This window comes from Uloborus diversus, chromosome 9 (assembly GCF_026930045.1).
Source record: "Uloborus diversus isolate 005 chromosome 9, Udiv.v.3.1, whole genome shotgun sequence".
Classification (NCBI taxonomy): Eukaryota; Metazoa; Arthropoda; class Arachnida; order Araneae; family Uloboridae; genus Uloborus; species Uloborus diversus.
In genome coordinates this window covers 5,893,292-5,912,322 of record NC_072739.1, presented here as the reverse complement: position 1 = coordinate 5,912,322, position 19,031 = coordinate 5,893,292, and the positions used below count along the sequence as shown (strand labels likewise).

Here is a 19,031-nt window from a genome sequence, read left to right as displayed (position 1 = left end):
TTTTAGCATTTTGCAAAACTTGCGACCGTAGCAGAAACCCTGATGAGTCCAAACATGGATGAAACTGCAGCCTCTGGGTGGAATAAACGGGCTGTTAGTACATTTCATGTAGTTCAGCCATAGTCATGGCTTAGGGGCAGTAACTTATTGCTTAGTCTTACATAAGTATTGCATAAAATATTTTGTTCATTTAAAAAATCATGCTGTTGTTTCAAAGTCCATTAAATGTTTTTTTCTATGTGTGATCTTAAACATTTGAAAATAATTTTATGCAATTTTGTAGTTTTTCATCTCATATTGCTCTTTGCAGGTGACAGTAACATTGTTGGTTCCACAATCCAATATGAATGTGATGTGGGTTACAACTTAATAGGTACTGCAGCGAGAACATGCACAGAGAATAAGATGTGGTCTGGCAATGAACCTCAGTGCGAAAAAGTTTTCTGCCCAATCCCACTTGCTCCTTCAAATGGGGAAATCATATGGAGAGGACACAGGTACTAAAATTGTAGAAGCTGATGATTTTGTTTCAGTTTTCTTATATTTGTTGAAAATCAGATGCTTTGTTCGTGGTAAAACAGTTTCAAATCTATGTTACAGTGTTGGTTTGTTTTTATGCCAATTTACATTTTGTAACTTATGACTACTCCTACTTTTGTTTATTATTTTTATAAATGGCTAGTGGTGTAGTTTGGGGGGGGGGGGGGCGTCCCCTGCACTATTTTGTTTATTATTATAATGCAAATGTAATTAAATTGGACTCAAACCACTTTTTCTTTTGGTAGTCCAACTTTGGTAGTTGAAACCAGTTGTGATTAAATTGGTTTCAAACTACTTTTTCTTTTGATGAGTCCCACCAACTTTTTTTCCCCCAATTGCAGCACTGCTAATAGCCATGTTTTATGTAAAAATAGTATTTGATGTCTTTTGATAAGTTTAATGTTATTTAAATAAATATCTGATTAAATTCCACACATTAAAAAACCCTAATTTTTTTGCAAGCAAGCTTTTATTCCCCGTAAGAATTATTTTACAAAAGATGTCAATACTACACAACTTTTCTTCATCAGTATTTGCAAATTCACAAAATTGGCAATGTTGTTCCATCTTATTGCCAAAAGCATACGATAGAGACTGCATTATCAAAGCTCTTTCCTGTTAACAACATATTTCATAAAAATGCTACATGATGTTGGGACGACATCATTTAGAGGAAGTCAGATGAAGGCTAATGATCCCTCCCCCAGCCTTTTAAAATATATATATATTTATATATATGCAGATGTAGTTTTGTTGTTTTTTGATATAATATGCATTTAGTAATTTAGTATGTAACCTATGCTTTCACTGGAAAATTTTGAAAGGACAGGTATGTCTGAGAATGATTAGTTGCGAATTCTTCATCATTATACTTGGCTCGACAGCCTATTGTGGGCCTTGGCCTTCTGTCCAGCTGGACTGTTCTCCTCTTAGCCACAAACCTTCAGATTTTTATCTTAACACTAAAATTAAAGACTAAACAGTTGGCCATTCAGTTTTTTTTTGGTCTTTTTCCAAAAGGTCCTGCATTGAAAACTTTCAAAGCAGCTCTTTTATTCTTCAGTCAAGTTTTTAATGTCCGTTTGTAGTTGTTTTAAGTGCTGTTTTATAGCAGTTAATTGATGAATCATATAAATTGTAATGCTTTTGCTCTGCATTCCCTCTTTTTTTTTGCTTCTTTATGGCTGATGTTTTAACTGATGTATTTCAGTTTTGCAGATTTTGTCAATGTGACTTGCCTTGAAGGATACTCGTTAGTTGGTGATGCAACCCGGTTTTGTCTCCCGGATGGAACTTGGAGTGGAGCTGAACCGGTGTGCAAGCCGGTTGAGTGTGCATCGCTTCCAGATCTGGAGCATGGACGAACCATCACAAAATCCCTGATATTTGGTGGTAAGACGGAATACACCTGTGACACTGGTTATAAACTAAGAGGAGCTCGGAGGAGGATTTGTAAAGCTGATCGTACATGGAGTGATAAAGAACCTGTGTGTCAACTCATTTTGTGCCCTGATCCTCCAGTTGTACCGAATGGGTTTCCATTAACACCTAAAGAAGTAATTATTTCTTATTTTTTTACATAAAATATTTTGTAGGTTAAGTATTTATTTTATTTTATTTTCTTTAAAAAAAAAAAAAACCTTGATACAAAAAAACTTGTATAGTATTAGGTAGTGGAATAAAAACCATGAAAATAAAAATCTTCAACAAAAACTTACTGACCGAGCAAGGGCATCTGCCACTGCGCCAAATGCGATAAAAACCGTAAATTCGGCGAAAAAAAATTATTTTGGCGAATTTATTGGCAAACAGAAAATCCTAAAATTTCCATTGAAAAAGATATTTCCTTTGCCTTTTCCTCAAAAGATTGTCAAAATTAAGATATTCTTCATCCTCTGATAAAATATTTCTGCAGATAAAAATACATTAAAATCAGAAGACTTTTGAAATTTGGCTAACACTTTTAGAATTTGCTAATTTACTGGCTAACATTTCGAAACCCTTAGCGCAGCCCCTAAGAGCTTCTGATGGAGAGCTGGAGGAGAAATAAGATAAACAGAGAGTGTTAAATTAGTCATTGACGTACTTTGAATTTGAATAGTGATTTAGTTATTATTTACTTCAAATCAAATCAATGAATGACACTATGTATTCAATTATATGCACATAATATGAGTTAAAGGAAATGCCTTCATATCCATTGAATATGGCAGACAATGCTATCCTTGAACTTTATCATCCGAATAGGAAAGCTCACTTTGAGGGCTTTTCTGAGGAATCAGTGCCTTCTGTTGAGATTCAAGATAAGACAGTTGTCTTAACTTTTTTAAACTAGCAGGAACTTTAAATTATTGTAGGCTGCTTTTTCAAGCAGTCGTTCACAATGCGTTTTTTTCCCTCCTCTGTATGTTTCTGAAATCAAGTGCTATTCTAAAATCATCCATAAACCTGACCCATGAATAGCTCTATTTTTGTCGAAAATGTAATTGATGTTGCTAAATGTTACTTGAAAAAAAAAATCAAATTTTGAAGGGAAAAAATACCGTATGAAAACAAAATTCTAGAATTGGTTTGAAAACTTGTAAATAACAATAACTAGAAAATTGGGATTTGGGATAAGGAGAGGAAAACAAATTTTTGCTTATAATAATTGTGGACTTTAAAATAAACATTTGGCCATTAGGAGAGTCAAAGATTGGACAACTAAACATTTTTAGAATAAAAAAAATGAAGGAATTCTTAATTTTTTTTTTCTATTCTTCAATTTCCTGAAACACAAATGGTTTCTAAAAGGTTAAAACCTATAAATAACATTGTGGCGCTTTAATATGTTTCTTTTCATGGTGCAACCAGCATAAAGGTAATCATTTTTCACTTGCACCATTTGCTTGAGAACGTCCTTCTAGCTGCAATTTTGAATTTGAAAATGGTCATAAATTGAAGGCTTAAAGGCTTACTAAGGTTACTAAAGTGCTTTACTACTGTTTTAAAATATTTATTTTATTTAATTTGTTTTGATATTTTTGATGATTTGTTTGTCATTGTGTCTTAGTGCTTAACTCTTTGTAGTTTGAAGTGTCCATCTATACTCTGTTCACCGAAAAGATAAACTAAATGTCAATCTAGAAATATGCCATTTGGCGGCGTCAACCATGTGTTTGGCATTGACGATAATAAATCATTTTCCAGCTGATTGGTTTACAATAGCAATTTGTTTAATTTTTTTATTATTATTTCCAGAGAAAGTCCCCAAAGGTGGTAAACCTTCTGGAAACCCATTTGTTTACTTTCAGACTTTTTTTTTTTTGCTAAACTGAGTATACATATGTTTTGATTGTTCTATTTCATGAATAATCTGTTTCAACATTTTCCATTCATATAGCCAACTATTTGTTTTAGAGATGTAAAATTTATCTGTATTTTATAACTAAATAATAAATGCTATGAAAATGTGCTCATCTAATGTTTTATTGCAGCTCAAGAAAATGCTGTACTTTATTAGATATTTTATAAGGTTTTTTTTTCTTTTTTAGAATTTTACTGTTGGTGCAGAAGTAGAATATGCTTGCCAAAAAGGCTACATTTTGGAATATCAGAGACCTCGTACAGTATGCAATGCACAAGGCAAATGGACTGGTCTTCAACCCATCTGCAAAATTGTCCATTGTCCCAAACCACCCCCACTTAAGTTTGGATACATTGATGGAAGCAAATATACGTTTAAGAATTCAATTCATTTTATCTGTAATGTTGGTTGGAAACTCATTGGTGAAAAAACTCTTCGTTGTGAAGCTAGTGGACTGTGGTCTGCACCTTTCCCAACTTGTGAAGGCACTTTATGTCCACATCCAGACAGTATTGAACATGGATTCATCTCTTCATCTAATTTTAGCAACGGTGCTATCATAGACTACAGCTGCGCGAAAGGTTACGATTTGATCGGGAAGTCGGATCGAAAGTGCCAAAATGATAATACGTGGAGTGGAAAACCACCAACGTGCAAAGCTGTTTTGTGTGAAACTCCCAAAAATATATCACATGGAACATTCAAAGGGGATGTCTATGAATATGGTAAAACTGTTACATATTTTTGTGAAAGGGGGTACGAATTGCATGGAGCTTCAGTTTTGACGTGCACTGAGAAGAAAGTATGGAGCTCAGATTTTCCTGTGTGTGAATCAATATCTTGTCCCTTGCCTGATGCACTATTGCATGGAGAAGTATTAGTGCATAGTTTCTCTCAAGGTACTACTGGTAGAGAAGTTCAAGTCTGGCCAGTCATTGAGCAAAGAGGAGATATTACTGTCGATGGCAAAGCTTTGCTAGATGCAGCTAGATCTGATATCTTCAAGCTTGGAGATGAAGTGATGTATCGCTGTGCAAAAGGTTACAAGTTGCATGGCAATGAGACACGTGTTTGCTCGGAAAATGGAACTTGGACTAACGAGGTTCCTCGGTGCAAACCTGTCTCATGCAGTGCTCCGGAAAATCTAGTTCTAGGCGATATGGTCGTGTCTTCTCTGCTGTACAAATCAGAGGTGAACTATAAATGTGATGTGGGTTACAAGTTAGTAGGATCCCCTACTAGAACATGCCAAGCAAATGCTTCTTGGACACATGGATTGCCAACTTGTCAACCAATAGTGTGCCCAATCATACAAAACATACCTCATGGCTATGCCAAGTGGAGTTCTCTAAGATATGGTGCATCTGTGACTTATGAATGCCTACCTGGATATAAAATTATTGGTGAAGCTTTAAGGTTGTGTGCACTATCAAGTGCATGGAGTGGTGAGGAACCACACTGTATATCAAGAGAATGTACAGCTCCTCCAGCGCCAGAAAATGGCTGGGTGGAATCTGAAGGATTTACTGTTGGAAGCACGGCTACTTATCACTGCTACGATGGCTACGAACTTGAAGGTACAATGACTCGCTCTTGTTTGGTCAATGAAACATGGAGTCTGTCTACTCCATTCTGCAGAGTCGTTTCTTGTCAACCTCCACCCCAAATCGAGCATGGTAGAGTAAAAGGAGTGAACTATACTTATCGATCAGTGGTCAAGTATTCTTGTGACATGGGTTACGAACTTCAAGGTAATTCAGAACTCAGGTGTTTAGCAGAAAAGATGTGGAGTGAGGAAATTCCGAAATGTTTGCCATTACCCTGCTCCAGACCAGTACCTCCTACGTACGGAACTGTTCTGTTTAGAGCCCTTGTTGTTGACAGCACTGTTCATTTCAGCTGCAGTGAAGGTTATGAAATTAAAGGTTCTCCAACAAGTACTTGCTTAGCAGATCAGACATGGAATATAGAGCCTCCACAATGTGTCATCATAACTTGTCCAGCCGTCACGAATTTGAAGTATGGCAAAGTGATAGGTTCGAATAACACTTATGGTTCCAAATTAGAATTCAAATGCAATTCTAAATATAAAATGGATGGTTCCAATGCAACTGTATGCCAATCTACGAAAAAATGGTCTAAGCCTTTGCCGAAGTGTAAAAGGTACCTGTGTGAGAACCCAGTTTTAATCCTTCATGCAGATATACCTGCTGGACCATATCTTGTTGGACAAAGCATAAATTACACATGTCAAGAAGGCCATATCTTGAGTGGAAATCAAAGATTATTCTGTGACAATAATGGACAATGGCTGGGAGAAGTGCCTGTGTGCAAACCTGTAAATTGTGGTTCCCCACCAACAGTAGAAAATTCCCAGATGAGTACAGAAGGTGGTTGGGTTTTTGGTGGCAATGTTACTTACGATTGTGATTATGGCTATCAACTGAAAGGAGCAGTAAGTAAGTAATTATATTTACTGAAACATGAATCTCCCCAATATTTAAAGATGATCCTTCTGTTGTTTTTCAGTTTTAACTATAATTTTTCCAATCCGAATGAGTAAAGATTTGAGGAAAACCTTGTATTGCAAACTTTTTAATCATTTGGTGTATGTTTCACAGTGCAAACTTAATCAGTTTTACTTGAAGATGTCATTTAAAACTTTTTTCCATATTGAAAATATGACTCCATTTTACCCCAAAATACATGTATGTAAAATTGCTGCTAATTTTTGCTACAGTGATGTTTTCTTCGAAATTTTCCCCCATTCGTGCTAAATAAATATAAAAAATAGTTAAATTTTATTTTAGCTAATGTGATCATTTTGTTAAATAATAATAATAATTATTTTTATTATTAATTTATTTTTTGAGATTCTTCTGATTTTTAGCATAGTTTATAACTTCTCTTAAATGTTATATATATTTTTAAATTTTTAATCTTTATACATAAAGGTCTAATCTCTATCCGGATGTCCGGGGTAAACGTCAAAACTACTCTAGGGATTTTAACCATTTTTTCACCATAGATAGCTATATAATCGGGGAACAACTTAGTCTATAATTTGTTCCTTAAAAACTTAGTTTTCAAAAGTTATGGTGGAAAGCAGCAAATTTCTGTAATTTCCCCATTGAATGATTAAATATAAAATCCATTGTTAGGAAAATTCGATGCCTAACAACAGCAATATTAAAACTGATCATAATGTAAATTTCTAATCAAGGCCTCTCTGGAGCAAGCATGACATTTATAGCTTTCTTAGGAGTTGCATCCTCATCTTTATACATAAAGGTCTAATCTCTGTCCGGATGTCCGGGGTAAACGTCAAAACTACTCTAGGGATTTTAACCATTTTTTCACCATAGATAGTTACATCACCATATGTAGAGTAAAGAAATATACATAGAGAGGCCCGTCTATGGTAAAAAGGAGATGAAATTGAAGCCGGAATTGTGGGGTACAGCGGTGCAATGATTAGCGTGGTTATGATAACGCGTGATTGCTTCGCGAGTATATTTTTCACCAATCTCACAAAGAGACCGTATAAAGTAGCTGGCGGATTGGTTTGCATTTTAATTCATGTATTAATGCAATTTCAAAAACGTGCTCCACAAACTTGCAACAATATCTAAGTTTAAATTAACAACCAATTGAGATTCAGTAATGGAATGTTTGGAATCAAGATGTATCATAAAATGCTTAGCAAGAAGCTAAGGATCTTTGGATATAGCGGTGAAACTTCCGGCTTCAATTTCTTAGTATAGCAGGGCCTCTCTATGTAATTTCTTTACTCTATGTGATTAAACATAAAAGTCATAGTTACAAAAATTCGTTGCCTAACAACAGCAATATTATAAGTAATCATAATGAAAATTTTGAATCAAGGCTTCTCTGGAGCAAACATGAGTTTAAAGTCATTTAAACATTTGGAAACTCTACTTTTCGCACCCTGAGGGTAGGAGAGCTTTAGTTCAGAGTTAAAGCTTATAGTAGGGAGCTTTTTTTTTTCTTTTGTGTGCGTGTGTGTACTATTTAATTAAATGAAGCACGCGCACGGTTTTTTTAGTGATCTTTGTTTTTGTTAGTTCATATTTTGGAAATTCTTCAAAATTTTAATATGCTTAAATTCGTGCTTTCGCTTCTGAATGAATATTCGTTGGTTCTTTACACTTATTGCTATTTTACTTTTATGGGTAAGGAAGAAGCTCGATTTTTAATCACGTCAAAGCGGTGTGTTTTGAGTTCTTTCAGTTAAAACAGAAAACGAAAGAAAGTAGCGATTGTTTCTTACAATTATTACTGACCCAGGCAACGCCGGGTACATTTGCTAGTACTTTATAAAAGTTGTTACTGTGCGTGTGTTGTTATTTCTCTGCTACAATAAATATAGGAGTGCATCAAACAAAACATGCTTTAACATTGTCATATAAGTTTTGGTGATATTTTTTAAGTCTTGTCAATTATACATTGGAAACATTTCTTTGTGAGACATTATTTTTTTGTTTGTATTAATGATGGGCATAACCGAGAGGTTTTTGTGAAAGTATTTGAGTAGTTTGTTCAACATGAAGTTATTCAAGGTGTTCATTTAATTCCAAAATCAATTCAGAGATTCTTCTGATCGCTGATTGTTCTTTTATTGGAATCACTTGATACTCAATTAACCTTATGTTATAAAAATCTCGATTATTCAACACTTGTTTAATGGTGATAATTATTAGGTATGTTGCTGTAAAATTATTTTCCCGAATATTTATGCATACCTTCTGAAATATTTTGTATTTTTTGTTACTTTGAAAAACTGATTAAGTGTATCTGAATATAGTATCCTTTTTACATTTTCTCTCCTACTTTGATGTAAATGATTTCACACACCTTTCTTTTACAACAATTGAAGCTTTTCTCATTTTTGTACTGATTACTCTTGTACTTGATTGCAATTCTTGTTACAGACACCATACCTAAATATATAAACTCAAACTTAAGATGTTTATCTCACTGAGCTGTCTTTAAGTATGTTTTGTTCAAAGTAAATAGGGTAGGGTACTTAATTTTAATACTAAGTAAAGGTTAGAAAACATTATTAATTTAAGACCCGAAGTATGTAACATCGAAAATAATCTTCTTAAGTTGACAATTTTTTTATTTTTCTATGTGTTTTAAGCTAGATCACTAATTTTTTTCTCAGCACAGTTCTCTTAGTTATTCTTATATTCAAACCAAATGGCAAAAGGATAAATTTTAAACGTCATGTAAAATCATGTAAGATGGTGTTAAGTAATTAAGAATCAATTAATTAGTTGAACTTGAGAAACGATAGTTGATAAATTATTTAATAATTCAAATGTGATAAGTCTTTTAATGACAACTTAAAATACAAAGGAAAGCTGACACAGGTATCATAAAAATAAAATATTTGTGTATATATTGCAAACAGCAGTTGGAAAGCTTCGGGAGCCCTTTCTTTGGTATATAAGTCCAGATGGTTAAAAGAACTCTGTCAATTTCCCAGATATGTAGCTATCAAAAAGCAATGTTTAAAAATCCGATTTGAAATAAAAGTGTTATTATTTAAGGTGTCATATGTGGTGCTGATGGAAACTGGAGTGAGCCACCATTTTGTGAGGAGATCAACTGTGAGCCCCCTCCAGAGGTCGAGCACAGTAGTGTGGTTCTAGAAAAGAAGCCCGGATTGAGTGAAGCAACTTATTCCTGTGAGAAAGGATTCAAATTGATTGGAACTAAAAAGCATTCGTGCATTGGAAACAGCACTTGGAACATTACTGGGTAACTTTCAAAAAAGATTTCTTCTGGGGGAAATAATACTTATTGGCATAATCTGTTTGAAAAAGTTACTGAAATACAAAAATATGTACTAACTGCCACCTGTCTATATGGTAACCACCTCAATTCAGTGGCATATCTGGAGGGATGTTTGAGGATATCCTCGCCTCAGAGCAACAGTAGGACATCTTAGTGTTATTTCTGGGATTAGATGTCTTAGTGTTGCTCTGAGGCGACGATATATCCAAGGGCGCCCTAAACTATAAAAAAAAAAAAAAAAAAAAATTGGGGGAGGGGGATTCTTAGTTTGCCAAATTAAATTCTTATTTTACCGAATGATAAAATATGAACATGCACGCATAATATCTAATTTGAAAGAACATTAGGCGTCATTAAAAAATTATTTTAAATATTTTAAAAAGGAAAAAAGAATATTAATTTTGCAATATTGTCTTCAAATTTGCCGAATAAGGACATTTTTGGGAGGACACGGTGACTTTCCAAGGGGGCACCCCTGGATATATCCCACTCTGAAACTTAGAAAATGTTGTTTTTTTGACCTTAAAAAAGGACTAAAACAAACTATATCCCTCTTCAACAAACTATGTCCCTCTCCAAATTTTTCCATATCTCTCTACGAAAATTTTTTCTGGTTGTGCCATTGCTTCCATTAACGACTAGTTTTCCTTGGCATTGATTTTTTCTCCTCTCCACACACACAATGTTAAAACTCCTCTAGGACAGGCCAGGCAAGTCCCTGTTAGTGCCCAGATTTATATCTTATCTGAAAACGTTATTGTTTTTTTCCTCTTTAGGTATTAACCAATTTAGATTTTTAAGAAAAGATTAAAAAGTTTGAATATTCATAACCACTTGTTTTTGATAAAAACATAAACCTAAAATGCTGTAAAATAATGTTGATTGCTGTTCTTGTTTTTAAACTCATTTTCTAAAGCCCATTTGATATAATTAAAGCAGTGTGACTTTCTTGGGACTTAACTATAACTAGCATACTAGTAAGAGAACAATTTGTATTTTTCATCAGCAAGCACACAAAATTAGAAAATAACTTCTTCCACATAACTTGCTGATTAAGTTCTCTTTTATTTATTTATTGTGCTGAATTAATTTAAGGAAATTTTACTTTGCATAGAAATAATGGAAAGTTGTACAGAAAAGACTATCAATTGTGACTAAAAAATGAATATTTTTTGAGCAATATTCAATTATTTGCTGGCAAACTTTAATGTGTACTTAATTATTTGCTGGAAGTTTGAAATTCTACCAATAAAGATGGGTTTTTCACTTTACATAAATTCCAGTTTAAACTGATTTTAATGCATATTTATATATTACCTCAATGACTTGTTTTGAATATGACTATGTTCTGATCTGGAAAATTAATGCATTTCAGTACATATTGCGAGCTTGTCCTCTGCGGTGAACCTCCATCTATTCCATTTGGAGGCATCATGGTACATCCAAACAGCACAGTCGGGAGTAGGGGCACATATCACTGTTTTCCTGGTTTCCGTGTAGTCGGTGGCACCACCATAGAATGTTCTTGGCAAGGTGTATGGGAGGGTAAGCCTCCCCACTGTGTGCCAATCTCCTGCCCTGCACCAAAAACTCCGGAGAACGGAGAAGTAGACGGAGAAGACTATTCCTTCCAGAGCGCTGTCTTGTACAGCTGTCACAAAGGGTACCAGATTTTTGGACGTGATACCAGATTTTGTTTGGAAGATGGAACATGGTCTGGAGAAATGCCTATGTGTAGAAGTGAGTAGTACTTTTTCTCTCCATGCCGTCACCTAAAAGCAACAGTAGGATATCTTTACTGTTATTCCTGGGCTTAGTATCTTACTGTTGCTGTGAGGCCACTAAATGTAAAGAAATTTATAATTAAAAAGCGAAAATGCTTTTATTTCAATTTACGTGCTGTATTTTAGTTAGATTTTTACTTTTTTGGCTAGAGAATATTAGGGGTACAATGTCAATATAATGTATGTACAGGAAGGAATCTCTAATTTAGAACACACAGGATCCGTGACTTTTCTGCATTTTGCATCCTGACTCAAAAAATAGAGAAAATTATCTTGTAGTTCATAATTGCATGTTGTTCCAAATTTTGCTGATGTTCTTTCTAATATTTTCTTCATCAATCTCAACCAAAAGCATACTTTGGTACGCCAAAAAAAAAAGAAAAGAAATGAGATAATTTGCTGTGACACATGATCTGCCGATGTTGGTTTTAATTATGAGCTGTACAATGACTATCAATAAAATAATAAATCATATAAATCATATTTGTACTAAAAATAACTTTCATTATGTTATCTGTTACAGACTAGTGGGGGGGGGGGGGAAAAGTATGATGAACCAAAAGCAGATACTTAAAAATTGCTGCACAATTACAGCAAAACACTAATATTACACATGATACGTGGCATCAAAGAAATGTGAAAACAAACTGTAAAAACTGGTTTCAACGATAGTTGTACGTTAACAATTTTAAACATTTTTTGAACATAAAAAAAATTTTTTTTTTTTTTAAAGGGGAAAAAATCTAGTTTCGGATCTTCTGGATTTTAATTCAAAATAAGGGCCCTGTACTACATTACTATTGGAAATTAACAATTTCCCAGACAACAACATTTTACAGCTGAATGAAATGTCAAAACTTTCAATTTTTCACGAGTTTAATTAAACCCCTCTTGGGGAAAAAAAAGCAGAAAAAACTTTTTTCCTCCAAAATTTCTATTTTTTCCATCTGTTCCCATCGCTAGTTGGGTACTTCTTCACACTACTGAACTGATATAGATAAGTTAAGCTTACCCAAATCATGTGAGATTTATTTAAATTAATATTGTGGAAATAATTTTTTACAACAATATAATAATATATAAAAGTATAAAAATAAGTGTATAAAATTATATATATGTATAAAATATTTTCTTCCCATAGAAATATCATGCGGCCAGCTTGAACCTCCAGAAAATGGTTACATAGTTCAGGAAGTTCCTGGACATTATGGGGATCGTGTGAGATTTGCTTGCCATGGAGCCCATGAGCTGATAGGAAGTGATGTCTCGAAATGCACGGACTCTGGGAAATGGGATAAAGAAGTTCCTAAATGTGCTGGTAAGATTTTATGTTTAGTAGTAGTGTTGGTTGGGGTAGGCGGAACCTATATTTGGAACAATTTGCTTTTGAAGCCTTATTCAAAAGTTTGGGTACAAAACAAATTTAACTTATTCGCTTATTTTATCTTAGACTTTATTCATGAACAAAAGTTCATTATGATTTTCTAAAATGGTGCTTTAACTATTCTAAATTATTCTGATTTTTTAAAAAATCACACGAGTGGCCCACTTACCTCATATGAAGGGGTGAATGCCCCCCCCCCTTTTTTTTTCATTCAAATTTAAAGCAAGCATATGTAAAAACATGCCAATGGGTCTTACTTAATGAAGTATCTAGTGAAGTTTTAGTAAGAAATATATTTTTGTAAATGAATGCATTTACGAGATATCTACTGACATTTAAATCTTAAAATTTTTAATTTTTATATATGAGTTACGTATGAGTATCAGCTGCAGTGATGGGGGGAAAAGTACTTGATACCTTTGATTTTTATTTACTTTAATTGCAATTTGAGTGCTGCTTTTTCTTTGCTGACAGAAAGTTCAAAAACAGTTTCCACAAATTACAAACTGAATTACAAAACAAAAGTTGGCTGTTGTAATTATTTCTCTTCTGAAGTGAAACTTGTTTATCTAGGTATTACTTGTGCTCCACCTGAAGAAATCCCGCCTCATGTTGCAGTCATCAAGTTCAAGCACGAAAAATATGCAGTTGGCGACAAACTTATTCATGTATGTGAGCCAGGATTTAGAGCACATGGAGATATTACATCGCAGTGCCTGGCAAATAGCTCTTGGTCCATCCCAACTGGAAGTTGTAAGAGTAAGTGGTTTTAGAAAAGTGTCATTCTAAATTTACATGTAGATTTTGTCCTAAATTTACTTGTAGATCAGTCAGCGGAAAAGTTTAAGTAAAAATTTTACGACATATTTTTTTAATGTACAGTATAACTTTGATTCAACAATACCCAATTTAACAATTTCCTCAATTTAATGATACATTACACTGGTCTGGATTTGACTGCATTGAATTTCTATGTTCCTTGATTTAACGATATCCTTAGTTTGAGGATAAGTTTTTGCAGTTTCATCGAGGTTATACTGTATGTATATGTTCACACATACATATAAATACATATGTAACAAATTACAAAAATGGATAAAATTTTCGGTTTAAAATCTCACAGTTAGCAAAAAAAAATTAGGGGAGACGGGAGATTTATGTCAAAGTATTTCACTTAACGATTTACAAAAATCACTTTTAACACAAAATTAATAACTGATTGATGATTTAACTAATATAGATAATTTTTGGTATTCTGATTTTTTTTTTCAACAGTAAGAAATTTGTGCAAATTTATGTTTAAATGAAAAAAGTAACATGCATATATCTTTTATGGCTTCATAATTTTTTATGTTCTCAAAGAAAATATGGCTGTTATGGTATGTTTTAATTCGCTAAAAAACATTTTTCTAGAAAAAAATAGGTTTAAAAAAAGTTCTTGAGATGAAGTTCCTTTGAAAACAAAAACATTGTTTAGTACTATTGCATTCTCATTCTCTTTTGCAAACATTTTATCATAATCAGATGCTATTATAGCAAATTATATGAGGCATTAAGTCAGTGGCAGAGTTACCATGTCACAACTGTGAAGGAACCCCCCCCCCCCCTCCCCCAAGAGGACTATCCAACATGTTTCTGAATCTCTTTTTTTCCGAAAGTGATGGACTATGAGGCCCAACACAAAATACAATGTAATAGACCCCTAACCAATAAATCTGGCACTGTATTAAGTATCAAAACCAGATCAATCCATGATTTTTTTTCTTTTGTAATTTCAAACTTCTAGAGCAGAACAAATTTGGTATCAAGACCGTTTGGTCTTGATACCAAATGCCTCAAACATAAGTTGGATCTTCAAGTTCATTGTTTTGTTCTCCTTTAAAACTTTGGCGTCCAATGTTTGTGTGACTTTTGTTTCTAAATATGAAAGTTATCGTCATTCTTATCGGAAAAGGGCAAAATGGGCTCTCCATGCAATGTAGGAGAGAACAGACTTAAGAGTGTCGAATCAATCTCATTAGGCCATTTTAAAAATATCAGATATAGTGGAATTATTTGCATGCTCCAAACAGAAAACATTTTTTACGTTTTCAAATATTTAAAAACTTTTTTTTTTTGCTATTTACTGAACTATTTTAGCATTTGAGTTTTATTTACTGATATATTTATTTTTCCAGAAATGTTCTGTGGACGCCCTCGCACAAATACTGGAGCTATTTTGCTGGGAATGTCCTACCAGTTTAGAGATAATCTAGTTGTGGTTTGTCCCCCAGGCACAAAAGTTAAAGGCAAAAAGATCCTCACATGTTTGGGTAATGGAGAGTGGGATGGCAAAGCCTCTTGTGAAGGTATGATAGTTTTACTATATTTTTAATTTTATAAGTGTCTTTTGTAATTTTCAATTAACATACCATATCGTGAAATACACCGCCAGCTCAGTCATTTCCAGCCGAGGACTGCAGTTTCGTGCTTATTAGCACTCATCAGCCCGGCATAGGAAAGTGACCCGGCATAGGTCACTTTCCTATGCCGGGCTGATGAGTGCTAATAAGCACGAAACTGCAGTCCTCGGCTGGAAATGACTGAGCTGGCGGTGTATTTCACGTATTTTTGCTTTAGCCCTGGCTAATGGGCGGTAATTTACTGAACATACCATATCGTATTTGAATTCTAAGAAATTATTTATTACAATAACAATATTTTATCAAGATGATTCAATTATTCAATTATTGCTTCAAAATTTTAGGGGCCATTTTTTTATAACTTATTTGTTTATATATATATATATATAGAAACATAAATGATTTGAATTTAGAATTTTTCAAGCAAGATTTTTACTTAATATAAAAATTATTTTTATCATTGAATTGAGATAGTATTATGTTTTAAAGCCACTTGCTAAAAACTGCAACACTTAATCAGCTTTGTAATCAGTAGCAAGCTACTCAATAACGTTTTGCTGCTTTTACGTCGTTCTGAGAAAATATCCACTTTTAAAAAAAGTTTTTAAAATTTCCCCTAGTCTCTATTTTAATTTTTGGCTGTGCAGTTTCTATACGCCCTTAAAAGTTGCTTTCATAGAAAAATCTGTGGAATATGACCCTCACCCCCCCCCCCCTATTCAACAGTAAAACTTAAAAGAATATATTTAGAGAGGGGTTTTAGGATTTTTTTGGAGAGTAAGAGCAACTTCTGAGAGGATGAGGGATTTGGAAAAAAAAAAAAAATCCTCTATACTTTTTGGTTCTCACCTACATTTTTATGCATCCATTCTAGTTGGAAGTAACAAATATTGTGTTCAACTATTGTAACTTTTGGGTGCCATTGAAAGCATGTGAATTATGTGCATTGTATTGAACTTTATATCAATCTGGCAACGAGAATATAGATTATTTTTACTGATTTTTAGAAGTCATTGTTGCATTAATCTTGTCACCATAGCAACATTGCTCTTGTTTCAAAAAATTTTGAGTTAATACATATTGATCTATGTTCATTATATCTCAGGTATGTGTCGCAGACCTTGTTTAAATGGAGGCGTTTGCATACCACCTGGACTATGCAGCTGTCCCTCTGGATTTGTTGGAGATGTTTGTCAACATGGTAAGTTTCAAATAAATTTGACAAGACAATTCCCTAACTTAAGATAATGTCACATTTAATTATTAATTCAAAATGTTCTTAATGCTTGATTTTTACCTGCTGCAAGGAATGTTTGTTATCATTTATTATTCATGCAAAGTCTCCCTAATTTTCAGCTTTCAACGTTGGCAGCCGTAGGTGACTAGTCACCAAAACAGTGGGGGGAGGGGGGGTCAAAAAAGTTTGGGGTAAAGGGGCACGGCATCTGAAGCTTTTTTTTTTTTTTTTTTGAGAATTGGTTTGCATTTTTATTTTTTTTTTATTTTAAACCAATGATACCTTCGTACCTGCCATTTCTAGCTTAACCGGTGAAGGGTACCATGGTGGTTGAGGGGGAGGGAAGGAAACTGAAGGGAAACTTGAAATACATATACATATCGCATATACGCACATACATATATACATATATATACATATATATATATATATACATATATATATATATATACATATATATATATATATATATATATATATATACATATATATACATACATACATATACATACATACACACATACACACATATATATACACATATACATAAAAAAAAACATATATATAAGGGGAAAAGGCTTGAAAAAGTTAATAGGTTCAAAGTGCTGTATTGGGGCCAAGTAACTAGGAATTAATGAGAGAGAATACTGTTACATATATATCCTCGTATAAAATAAAAATATTAACAGAAAAGTAAATATACAAAAATACTTATAGTAAAAAGACTCTTGGTTAAAAGGTTGTATACATCCAAGATTGGTTTGCATTAAAGACTTTTAACATTTATGGTTCTATGATCTCCAAAAAATGTGGCATATGGCTTCAAAAATTAGGACGGATGGACACCACAGACTTTCTCCTTCCAATTCAAAGTTCCATTTTCATGAAATAAGATAAGAAAAGTTCATTTATTTAGAATTTTTTGTTGTTACATTAGTGGAAAAAATCAATCCACCCCGTAAATAATCATTTTCAATCGATTATTATTTTAAACTCTGAAAAGTGAGGGGGCAAGGTCACTTTACTTTTGAAAATGAGGGGTAGTTGCCCCCCCCCCCCCCCGGTAAGAGCCGCTTATGTTGGTAACCATGCACATGGAAGTTTTTGTTTTGCATATAGTGTTGTTAGATATGCAAATTAAATCCCTTTCAAAGATCAAAGTAATTCAAATCGGCAAAACTTAACAAAGATCCTGGACCAAAAAAGAAAAAAAAGTCAATGAACAATGCAAGCAAAAATGGAACATAGAATCCAAGTTCTGTCAGGCATGAAAGTTTTCTATATTTTCTCGGAAATCCATTCTTTTTTTTAAAGTTGTTTTTGAGCTTAATCTAAAAACTAATTGTAGTAGTTCAAATGAATTTTCATAATTTCAAGCACATATTAGTGACAAATGAATTTTTTCTGAAAACATACCAACATTGAACACGTGCATAGCCGAAAATGGCGCCATGATTGATAATTCAATCCTTTTGCATCCTGCAAATATTTCATTTCTTGGGAAGTTAAAAACTGTTTTAGAATATGCTACTTTTAATCTTCTCATTTTTAATATTTATTTCAAAAATTTATTTATTCTTCCTCTTTATTTTTTGTGATTAAATCATTGGTAGTTTTCAATTTGTCTTGTTAATTTATTTTATTATGCATTTTTTAGTATTTTTAATGTGTTTTATAACATCCTGATTTTTTGGATCTAACTCTCAATGTTCTTGTTCTTATATTGGGGTAGTTTTCAATCCGTTGAATTCAGCTTTTTTTTTCATACTGACACTTTCATATTGTCTAATTTCTAAAAATTCTAGAATTCTTTTGAGAAAAAAACAAATACTATTTTAATTGCAGTTATGACAGTTCTATAAAACTTGTATAGTATATTGCTAATTCAAACAGTTTGATTAAACTAAATTCTTCAAATTAATCGACCCTCACTTCCAAATTTTCCTCATTCAAGACAAATTCCTGTTTTTTAATGAAGGATGATTGAGTTACATAAGGAAGCAGGAGTTTTACATTTTTTGCGATTTGTAATTCAGAACTTTCGGGATATCTATTAGTGATTCTTGCCTCATTACTAAGGTTTGAAATTTATTTTTCCCACAATTAAAGAAAAAGAAACATTATATTTCATTTTTACTAATTGTTTTTAGGACAAAGGATATAATTTCAACTTTGTGAATTTCATTCTGTGTGAATAAATTGTTGAATTTTGTTTTGAAAATTAAATTCAATGCACATGTCAATTATTTATAATTAAAGAACTAACAGCATTACCTTCCTTAAAATTTGTTGCATTACTAGTGGGCTCGCTTATTATCTTGATTTAATAGTTATATATATTTATTTTTTTTAATCGATAAAATTCTTTTCATAGCACTCTGCATTCTTCCATGCCTCAATGGCGGAACATGTGTGGGACCCTATAAATGTAAATGTACAGAAAACTTCATTGGATCCAGGTGTCAGCATCGTAAGTTAGAATCAATTTTATTTGTTTGTTATCCTGTTGCAGAGG

General features: G+C 33.1%; 2 protein-coding genes across 3 annotated transcripts in view; one reads left to right on the top strand and one right to left on the bottom strand.

The window, feature by feature from the left end:
• The window catches only part of LOC129229725 (sushi, von Willebrand factor type A, EGF and pentraxin domain-containing protein 1-like), a 139,194-nt gene that overhangs the window by 116,285 nt on the left and 3,878 nt on the right, over window positions 1-19,031 (top strand). The window contains 10 exon segments of the mRNA XM_054864091.1: window positions 311-497; window positions 1,751-2,096; window positions 4,074-6,345; window positions 9,463-9,673; window positions 11,085-11,449; window positions 12,635-12,811; window positions 13,451-13,636; window positions 15,055-15,225; window positions 16,385-16,480; window positions 18,891-18,986. Of these exon segments, the coding sequence (XP_054720066.1) occupies window positions 311-497; window positions 1,751-2,096; window positions 4,074-6,345; window positions 9,463-9,673; window positions 11,085-11,449; window positions 12,635-12,811; window positions 13,451-13,636; window positions 15,055-15,225; window positions 16,385-16,480; window positions 18,891-18,986 (4,107 nt within the window).
• Window positions 2,052-19,031, bottom strand: part of LOC129229294 (armadillo repeat-containing protein 7-like) — a 44,019-nt gene continuing 27,039 nt past the window's right edge. The window contains exon 6 of one of the 2 annotated variants that reach the window (XM_054863569.1): window positions 2,052-2,088. The gene's annotated coding sequence lies outside the window, so the exon portion shown is untranslated. Of the gene's footprint in view, window positions 2,089-11,516; window positions 11,551-19,031 lie in introns of those variants that run through there. The other variant, XM_054863568.1, reaches the window with a different exon arrangement.